We start from the raw sequence: 10,587 nt of genomic DNA on the forward strand, positions 1-10,587 counted from the left end.
GGGGGTGGAGGTATATATTATTATTTTTCATTGTATGCATGCATGAAATTCTCAAAGAATAAAAAGGAGAAAATATCCCTATATTCCTCACTGATCACTGAGTTGAAATAACTCGCAGACTTTTCTTAGGGTGTTGCTTAATTTATTAGAATAGAAGTTTTGATGAATTGTTTAGTGTTATTCCAAGTCGTCTGTGCAGACGGATGACAGGATGCTGGATTTTGATGATCCTTTAAACGGCAACATTTTCTGCCTCCTGGCAGTAGCTACATTTTTTTTTTTTTTGACATAGTTCTGGGAAGCTATGCCTGAGTCCTTTAGGTCTAATATTAAAATGTGGCATCAAGGAAATCACAGTAGTAACCAACAGTTACTGGGCGTTGGTTGTTTACTGAGGAGCATTTTGAACGCTTTACTAAGAAAGGCTCGTCTCAGCACCACAGTGATTCCATGGATGCAGGTTCTCTTATGCCATGACTCTTCACATAAAAAATGGAGTCAGAGTTGATTACCCCCCTTAAGGCCATACAGTTGATAAATGTGCAGCCAGGACAGGATGCTGTGATAAAGCCCCAAGGTTAAGTATGACTGTGGACTTTGTAGCTCTTGCCTCTGAGCTTTAGAAGTGTTTTTTTAGCCTCGTTCTGGAAGCGTTTAGATCAGCACTGCACAGGCTAATGCACTCACACTTAAAGCCATCTTGGGAATGGGGCGTCCCAGAGCTGATTATGGATCAACATACAGTGGCTCCACGAGGTGCATCTGGGAATACTGTTCTCTGCTTCTTTTTAGGCAAAAGTGATGATGAAGAGAGTCTCTGCAAGTCATCCCATGGGGCAGGGAAAGGAACCTCAGAGGACAGCAAGGACCATAAGCGACCCAAACGTCCCAGGACCATCTTGACCACTCAGCAAAGGAGAGCATTTAAGGCCTCATTTGAAGTATCCTCCAAGCCCTGCAGAAAGGTATAAATAAGCAGGGCCAAGTCAGGAGAAGGGAGCAGGGCCCCTCACCTGTGTGCAGCTGGAATCCTCTGGGATATTAGAGGGGGGAGTGTCTGAGTGGTAGAAGATGTGGTTCAGAGCCTGTCACAGTCATGGACCCTGCAAGGGTTCCAGGGATGGCTAAGCTATGGCCTGGGAAGTAACAGACTCTTCCTCCGACTTCCTGTGTGCATGCCAGCTCCCAAGGACCCTGACTAACAAACACCTCTCATTTCACGAAGAGCAATAAGGAACAGCAAATAGTAACTAGGTCATTGTGATAGTTGTGATAGAAACAAGATGCCTTAACAAAGACTATAAAGAAGACAGTAGCTTGCAATATGGGCTTTTTATGGTTGAGTCTTGGCTTGTTCTACTTGGTGATGACTTGGGGATTTCCTGGGTAGTATTTCATTCCTTCTGATGATATTTTCAACTGAATATATGTTCTCTGGCTTTCCACCCACCTATTGATGGGGATTTGGATTGTATTTTTGTTGGGGCTGTTATGAGTAAGGTTCCTGTGAACATTTATATAAAATTACTGGGAGGGCAGTCCTGCTATCCATCACTTGGATTCCAACAGTTGCTCTGGCTGTCTGCACTTTCCCAGCCACTGTGGTTGGGACAATAGAAGTAGAGGGTGAGCACCTGTCATTGTGAGGCCATTTCTGGGGATTGTGTCCACCTGTTTGTGCCTCTCCTGTCCACTGAGTAGGGGAAGGAGGATTAGTATTTGTTGGGAAGTAAGCTACTCTATCACAACTTTGATCTTAGAAAATATTTACCCATACACTCTTTCCTTTCCCTGTCTTTGTCACTACCCACACTCTATGGGAGGTACAGGTAGGAAGTGAACTGCCCCAAATAGGCTTACACGTGGACCACTTACAGTAAGGAGGACATAGGTATCTACAAATGTCACACCAGCGAGAAAGCTATGGTGACATAACAGAGAGGCTGCCAGGAGCTCTGGGAAAGGGGAAAGCCATTTCATCTGGGCTTCTGTCAGGCTTCATGGATCAAATGGCTTCTGATCCTAGCCTCTGAGGCATGGGTTGGGTTTCAGCAGGTGCAAGGGCCCGTGTCTACTCCTTATGGCGACTTAGTAGACGCATGTGCTGCAACAACCTACCTTACTCATCTCACTTCTAAGCTTCAGCCCAATTCATGGTCAAAGTGAAGTGTTTCTGGCAGCATCCGTTTGGTCTATACATGCATATATTCAGGCTCTTTCAATCCACCTTCTCTGGAATCTGTCAATAACGGACAGTGTCTCAGACTCCTGCTCACCGTCACACCAGCCCATCACCATGTGCCTGGATGGCCTACATGACCCTAGTGCATCTACCAGCAGCAGAGCTGTTCACCCGGCTCTGCTCAATTCCAGATGGCCCCCGTGTTCTGTATTCCCCCTGGGAAGGGCTCACTCAGGAAAAGAGTGAGCAGGAACATTCACAAAACACACAGAGTTAATTGGAAATAGATGACGGTCAGTTTTGAAGTCAGTGTCAAGACAGGAGGACAAGAGAGAACCATTTGTTTCCCCAAAGAGATTTCCACTTTAGTTCTCCCTAGGTAGGTTAAAGCATATGAAGACCTATGCTAAAGAGCAGTCAGCTCCAACAGACCATGCAGAGCTGTGACTTCAGAGTCCAGGAAGCCCAAAATACCTGCTGGGGGATGTGCATCTAAATAAATGAGCATCTCTTCCTTCCTTTACCTTGTGAAAGATGCCTTCTCTACCAGAAAGGAAGCATAAGCTTGTGTTTGGATATATTTGGACATTAATCATGAACTAGTCTCTACTTAAGCATGTGACCTATGCCCTCACATGGCACCATGCAGAAAAATGCTTTTCCTCCTGTCTGAGAGGTCAGTGTGTATTTGATACTCATGTGTTCTATTTGTTCAAGGTGAGGGAGACCCTGGCTGCGGAGACAGGGCTGAGTGTCCGTGTGGTCCAGGTGTGGTTCCAGAACCAGCGAGCCAAGGTAATCTGCTTCTCACCTTTACCTGTCATCATCTTACTGGTTTCTTCCGGTAACAGCAGATGGACAGTGAGCTCACTGTCAGCCTCTCTAAGCTAACTTATTGCGCAGAGCAGCTCTCTTGATTCCAAACGTCTGCCACTAGCAATTATTTCAGCTACAGCAGCCCCGCATTCCTGTTAGTGAAATGGCTTTTGCCAGGGCAGGTAGAATGAGCGGCTTCATTCGCAGCTCGCAGTGTCCTAGGTAACAAACAAGGTTACTTATTTTCTCCCTGACTCTAAAAAATGTACACCTCCTGGCCTGCTTCTCATAATGTTGGTTTTATTTATTTTTCTTTCTTTCGTGTGTGTTCATGCTCAGGTGTGTACATGCAGGTGTGTACATCTGCATGAAGGTCAGAAGTCTTGAGGACAGTAATTCACTTTGGTTTTGTTCTTTTGAACAGAGTGTCTCACTGGCTCCTGGAGTTTCTCAGTTAGGGCCAGGTAGCTGCAGGGACCTTCTCTGTTTCCTCCATCTGGGCCTACAAAGTACATATGGATACTCCTGACTTTATGCTAGATTTCTTAAAAATTGAACTCAGGCCCTTGTGCTTGCACAGCAGCACTTTGCAGGCTGAGCCATCTCCCCAGTCTCTAGAAAGTGATAAATTACCCTCTTTATTATGTCATAATTCTGCAACAGAGTTCCTCAGAACAGGGCTGTTGATATGTTGCTATTCCGCCAACAAAAGACTTCATGGCTCGGTGATTATGAGAGAGCTGATGGGCTGTGCACTCACAAAGCAGGAGCGTACTTAAACACACACACACACACACACACACACACACACACACACACACACACACACACACACCTCAGCAAATATCATGATCTCGCTGAGTGCTAATGTTTTCCCAGAGCGCAAGTTGAGAAACACTGGGAACAAAACACTAGGTGAAATTGTCGCTTTGGTGGTCACACTTCTGACCTAGAGGTCTGGCTCTCACAGGAAGTGCCTCAAACACAGGGCCAGCAGATGGGAAGGAGACAAAAGAGTGTCTGGGCTCATCCCAAGTCCCACCCATTGGTCAGCCCATACTCCACAGCTATTTGAGACCAGGAAACACATATCTGCACACTCACTGCCTCACATGAAGCTGTCCCAGAGAAAACAGCATGTGGTCCTTGCCGGGAAGAAGTCTCTTTCTGAGAAGTCAAGTTGCACTTCGCTTCTCTGTCAGCCGTGTGCCCGCTGCACACTTCTGAGTCATGGTGCCATGCCTTATGTGTGCTTCCTGGACAGAGGAAAAGCTGGGGGATTGCATTAGGAACAGTCCTCTTGGGTAAAGGGATAAAGGTCACATCCTTTCTGCTCCCCCTTACCATGTGGACCCACTCCAGGCCTCTGACTTCTAACGCTGTGGTCCTCTCCTCATCAGATGAAGAAGCTGGCCCGACGGCAGCAGCAACAGCAGCAGGATCAGCAGAACACACAGAGGCTGAGCTCTGGTAAGTGATGCCTCTTTCCAGCCAGCCCTCGCTGGAGTCCAAGTCTCTCCTCCCTTAGGCCTTCAACTGAAGCTCTTTGCATGACATATCCCCAGTCAGTGACATTCATCGACAGCTGTTTGGGAGATGAGCGACTTAACGGAAGACTGGGCTGTTGGTACCTTGTGAGAGCATTGAGGGCACCTGAGCTGCACACCTGGAGGAGCTGACTGACAGTTGGCAAAGCCTCCTGTCTGAGCCCTGCCAGTGTCAGGACTATGTGCAGAGTCACAGACACGTCCAGGTTCTCTTCTTACCCATTCCTAAAAGATAACTACCAACTTAGCCCTTCTGGTAGCTTTCTATCACTGTGGTACATTTCTTGAGAGGACCAAGTTAAAAGGAATAAACGTTTATTTGGATTGATGTTCCCAAGGGTCTCAGTTGATAACTGCTTGGCATGTTGTTTTAGGGCTTATGGTGAAACAGCATTATAGCACAAGTGTGTGGTGGAAATCTGTTCAGCTCTTGGAGGACAGGAATCTGAAAGAGGAAACCGCCTTAGAGGTGATGCTATAAATGTTCTTTTTAGGGCCCAGTGCTAAAACAGCCACTTACTCTCAACATCTCTAATAGCCATGAGTCTCTTTCATTCACTGCCCAGAGAAGCCTTCCTGGTTATGCCTGAGAGTATCATTTGCCTAAGGGTACAAACAAATCATTGACATAAAGTTTGATGCCATATCAATTTAGCTATTGACCAGTAGTAAGTAAGTTTTCCTGTAGGGCCTATGACCTCCTCAGCCAGTTTGTTTTTTAAAAAACAGGTTTACAGTATCATGTATACATTTTATTTAATGGAGTTAGCCTCAAATCCAGTCTGAGAGCAGTTGGTTACCCCCATACCGGTTATGCCATTGTTGCACCAGTGGGCACATCTGGCTTGACAGGTTGGCATCATAGGCCATAGGATTCTCAGCTGGGTAGGACCACTGATGAACTTTTTCCCCCAGCACTATGAAAGCGACCCAGCGGGGAGGAAGCTTCCAGCTCAACTACAGCTTGGCTTCTCTGTATCTTGTTGTCAGGGTATATGGGTTTATGATGTCTTCTTCACTAGGACCCTATCATCTGGTGTTGAGGACACCCAAGAGGAATAGCAAACACCTACACTGTTTAGGGGAGGCTCTGGGGCCTCCCTGACCCACAGCTCTTAAGAAGGTGCCCTATACCTGGCAGTAGAATTCTTGTTTACTACACAAACTGTGGCTTCTGGGAACAGTGGCACCTGGCCATGCAGGATATCTCGGTCGGCTTCTGCATGGCTTTTCTCATAAATATTTCATTTTGATTAGACCTTTGTGCACCCTCGTTTTCCCCCACTCCTGACCCTCATTTCTGCTTACAGCTTTCCACTCTTTCTACTTTCCTATCGCGGGTCTTCTGTCGGCTCCTCTCCCCCACACTACCTTTCTTGTTGCTTGGTTTGTATAGGTGCTCCAAGTTAAACACACAGATCTAAATCTTCAAAGATCTGATCATACATGAGAGAGAACGTGATATTTGCCTCCCTGGGCCTGGGTCACCAGTATGATCTTTTTGGTTTCCATCCATTTACTTGCAAAATTCATCATTCCCTTTCACCAGTATTTGTACGAGGTAGACAGTGCTACACAGGAAAATGGATACAACAGTTGCTGGGGGAGGGGTGAGCATCAAGTTGAATAGGATCCTTGAGTTCTGTTCTCAGATCTACCCCACTACAAAGTTATCTGATCTGAGACCAACCTACTTTTCCATGTAATTGTGCTGTAAGACGTATGCGTCCGCAGAGAGGGGTAGTCATGCCTGCTATCTTTGTCACATAGGCTCTCTGCAGCCTTCAAAGAAGGTCGCAGATATGAGGGTGGCTTCGCAAGACGCATGTCAACTGACGGCGTGAAAGCTCAAAAGCTCAGGAGAAAACTGCCAGTGCATCGTGAAGACACACAGACAGCACTAAGGACTTTGCCTAAAGACTTGCTGCTAGAGTAGATTTAAGGAATCAGGAACTCCAGAAGGAAATCATCATCACTAGGAGTGCACAGAGCCGTGCTCATATTGAGGATGAGGAGGCAGGGACGATTTCTTCTTCCCATAAATTTCTGTACACAAGCGTAGCAGGTCACAATTGCAGAGCGTGCCCGCTTTCATAGGATCTTCGTACCAACCCTGTGACGTCAGCTGGTCCAGTATCAGGACGCCCACTTGACTGCTGAACTGGTAATGGGTTGTTTCAGCAAAGATCCATCCCCTCCAGTGGATGCCAAACCTACATAGTATCCTGAGGTTTAGGCTCCAAGGTCCCATCTCTGCCTTCCATTGTCATGGCCTTCGGTAGGCACAGTCTGAGAAACGCCGATGCCATCCCATCTGATCCTAGTTAGTACATGAGGAAATTAGGACCCCCGAAAGTAAAACTGTGTAACCGCAATCACACAGTTTGCTCAGTCACAAGCCTCCAAAGCCTCCATAACTCTTACAAACTGCTGTCTATGCCCTTTGGTAGTCATCTCCAGAATGCAATAGAAGTGAGGGAAAATATGACTTCCAATGCTGGGTCGTGAATGATGCAGCGGTTTCTCTCCACCCCACCCTCTCAGGATACATTGTATACATGAAAGAAATTGTCCAAGATTAAATAAATAAATGAATAAGAAACAGGGTAGTTCCTCTCAGCCTTTACCCACTCAGAATACATTGTATTTGTTAATGAAATTATCATAAGGACAAGTGAAATAAATAAATAGAATAACATGTTGGTTTCTGACTTGGGTTTTTTTCCCCCGTTGGGTCACTTGCTCTGCGGGCCACAGGCTGCCATGTCGTGAGAACCATAAACAGTGGACACTGGTAGTGGGGGATGTGGGGTCTTTTGTGGTGATCTGGGATGCAAGCTGAAAATGATCTGTCTTCTTTTTTTGTTCGGCAGCTCAGACAAATGGCAGTGGGAATGCCGGGATGGAAGGGATCATGAACCCCTACACAGCGCTGCCCACCCCGCAGCAGCTGCTGGCCATCGAGCAGAGCGTCTACAACTCCGACCCCTTCCGACAGGGTCTCACCCCACCCCAGATGCCTGGAGATCACATGCACCCCTATGGTAAGAGGGACTCAGTCCCCAAGGGCCCCTTTCAGCTTGCTCATGCGGGCTTCCCATTTTTCCTTAAACGCATTCACATAACTTGCTGAACTACCAAGTAAGAGTACGTGTCCCACAAAATACTGCTGGCACCACCTACCTGCTGGGGACAGAGGATTCCCGCGCACATTCTTTGGCGATATTTCTGGCTATTGCCATTTTTTGAGGCCCCTTTGTTGAGCCTTTCCTTGTCTGCCTTTGCCACATAAGCCAGTGCTCAGGCATGTGGCCCGGAGACTACAGTGGGACGGAGTGAATGAATGGAGGGCTTCAAGGCCGTTGCATCTACGTTAAGAAAGGCAGTGTGTGACTTACCCTATATGCGACTTAATAAGCTATGTAATCTGTCATAAGTTGCTCTGAATGAGCAACCATACAATGAAGTACAGTTCAGCAGCTCTGTAGAACTGAGTAGCAGAGACTTTAAGGGGCACACTCTTTGCCAACTTCTTCCCTTTAGTTAATGTTTTTTGTTGCTACGATCAGGAATGTGGCTGATTGGGTAAAATGCTTCCAACACATACATGAGGACAAGACTTCAGATTCCCAACATCCATTGTTAAAAATCAGGCATGGCTACAAATATCTGTAGCCCCAGTGCTTGAGTGGCAGTGGAAAGTGGACTCCTGGAGCTTGCTGGCCAACAAGTCTCACCAAATTTGTGACCTCCAAAAATAAGGTGGAGGAAGATAGCTGACATTAGCTTCTGTCCTCTGTGTGCACACATGTCCCCAACACACATTAACATATATAAACACCTAACACACACACATACACACACACACACACACACACACACACACACACACACAGAGAGAGAGAGAGAGAGAGAGAGAGAGAGAGAGAGAGAGAGAGAGAGAGAGAGAGACAGACACCCCCCCCCCACACACACACAAATTTGTTACCTTTACTTTGGTATGTCACAGATTCAACAAGCACTTTCTGAGGTGTTTGCAGATCCTCTCTGACCAACCTTAGGGACCATGTACATTCTAGGTCTGTATATATGTGTATCCTAGTGATGCCCACCTTTTTTTCTCTTTAGAAGGGGCATTGTCACATTCAAATGATATTCACTCTTATCACACAGATGAGCAGGACAGATGAGGTTTTGTTTGTTCAGATTGCAGTAGTGGTACCCCAGCTGTGGTACAGTGGGATCTCCTGGACCCTCTCTCCAGGGTACAGTTGAGGCCAGGTGCCTAATCTCTCTTAGGTGTGAGGCACAAATCTGGGGAGACAGCAAAACCTGATACACCTCTGCTGTTTGAAATGACCAACGTTACCAGCAAGATAGGACTTCACTTGAAGAATCATATTTGTTTCTTATCATCTGTCCTTGAAGAGCCTTTTGTGGGGCCAAGGACCTATGGGATCCCCGTCTGTGTCGCCCGCCCCCCAGCCTTTGCTGACGAGTCCTGTCCACCCCAGGTTCACTGTGTAGATACCCTCACTGCACATAGCTTAGCTCACATGGCTTAACACAGGCCCAACTTTGCACATGAGCTCTTTATTATACCCCTTATACTTTTGTGTATACTTGTCTGCACCCCAAACCTTAGCACTTTGTAGATTCTCATTCCCGGGTTGTGTTCAGGCAACACCTGTTGAGTTCAGCTGAGCTTCCCAGCACACCAGAGAGTCGCTTCTTCCAGACCCTCACGTATGCCCATGTTGCATCTTCATTTCAGGTGCCGAACCTCTTTTCCATGACCTGGATAGTGATGACACTTCTCTCAGTAACCTCGGCGACTGCTTCCTAGCAACCTCAGAAGCTGGACCCCTGCAGTCCAGAGTGGGAAACCCCATTGACCATCTGTACTCCATGCAGAATTCCTATTTCACCTCTTGAGTCTTCTCCTAGAATTTTTATGGCTGGGCTCCCATATGGAACAACCATACTGTGTGAGGGGTTGCTGACTTTAGGATGGGGAGGCCAGAGTGGGCTGGGGAGGGGTGTTTGTTGGGGATGCTGTTGTAATAATGATATTGGTGTAGACCAGCATTTCCAAAGACTGAATACATTATGGATCGCATAGTTTAATGTTTCTAATAAGAGTCTTAGTGTTAGATATGAAGATGTGTTTATCATTAAAGGACAGGGAATTTTAACATAGACATTCTCACGCAAACTAGCTATGTAGGGACTCCTAACAGCTTCCTACCATTGTGGAGAAGTGCTTGTCAAGAGGTGCCGTGTGTCTATTCATCTATACACTGATAGACAGATAGATGTGTGTGTGTGCGCGCGCGCGTGTGTTTGTCTGCGTGTGTGAGTGTGTAAACCCTTCCTGCTTTATCATCAAAGTTTATTCTTAATTATAACGGACATCAGCTGTACAGCAAAAGTAACTTTATTTTCCATGTGAACTATATTTAAGGAAATTCTTGATGCACTTAAGTTATGAAATGAGATAATTTACTTTTATAAACTTTATTTTTTAGTTTGGCAAGGCTCATCGGCAGGGCAGAGAGGGTTGCTCCACCCAGCCCCATGGCTTTGAGTGCTTGAGTTTGTTCTGTTTTCAGGGTATCATTGAGGTCTAGAAAACAACTCTCCATATGGCCGGCAGTATTCTGTAGTGGCCCCATGCTCATCCTGGGGTTGAGTCACTGGGCCTGGGTGGGACAGAGCAATCCCTGAACATGATTCTAGGTGGCATCCGCAAGGTTGTTTCTACCCCGCCCCCCCTTCCCAGACTCAGCCTCAATGAGTGGATGAAGTTGATAGCCACACCTACCTCCCTCTCTGTGAGTGTAGATGAGGTTGATGCCACACCTACCTCCCTGGGGACACCGAGGCTCCACACCAGGACACGATCGAGTTGAGACTAAAATCTGATACTGATTTACAATTATAACCGGATCTTGCATCTGGTGATAGAGGATACCTGGGACCACAGAGCAGGAAGTTACAGAAGTTCTGGTACCCCAAGTCCTATCCCTCTGCACAGCTCAC

The 10,587-nt window shown here is 46.7% G+C and overlaps 1 protein-coding gene across 1 annotated transcript in view; it reads left to right on the top strand.

Annotated features, from left to right (window-relative positions):
• Lmx1a (LIM homeobox transcription factor 1 alpha) overlaps positions 1–9,856 on the top strand; it is a 144,277-nt gene extending 134,421 nt beyond the window's left edge. Inside the window, exons 6-10 of the mRNA XM_051147796.1 lie at positions 793–965; positions 2,900–2,977; positions 4,399–4,468; positions 7,419–7,589; positions 9,320–9,856. Of these exons, the coding sequence (XP_051003753.1) occupies positions 793–965; positions 2,900–2,977; positions 4,399–4,468; positions 7,419–7,589; positions 9,320–9,480 (653 nt within the window). The 3' untranslated portion in view covers positions 9,481–9,856. The remainder of the gene's footprint in view (positions 1–792; positions 966–2,899; positions 2,978–4,398; positions 4,469–7,418; positions 7,590–9,319) is intronic.
• Positions 9,857–10,587: the final 731 nt, after the last annotated feature.

The sequence above is a fragment of the Acomys russatus genome, chromosome 6, assembly GCF_903995435.1.
Source record: "Acomys russatus chromosome 6, mAcoRus1.1, whole genome shotgun sequence".
In the NCBI taxonomy this organism is placed as follows: Eukaryota; Metazoa; Chordata; class Mammalia; order Rodentia; family Muridae; genus Acomys; species Acomys russatus.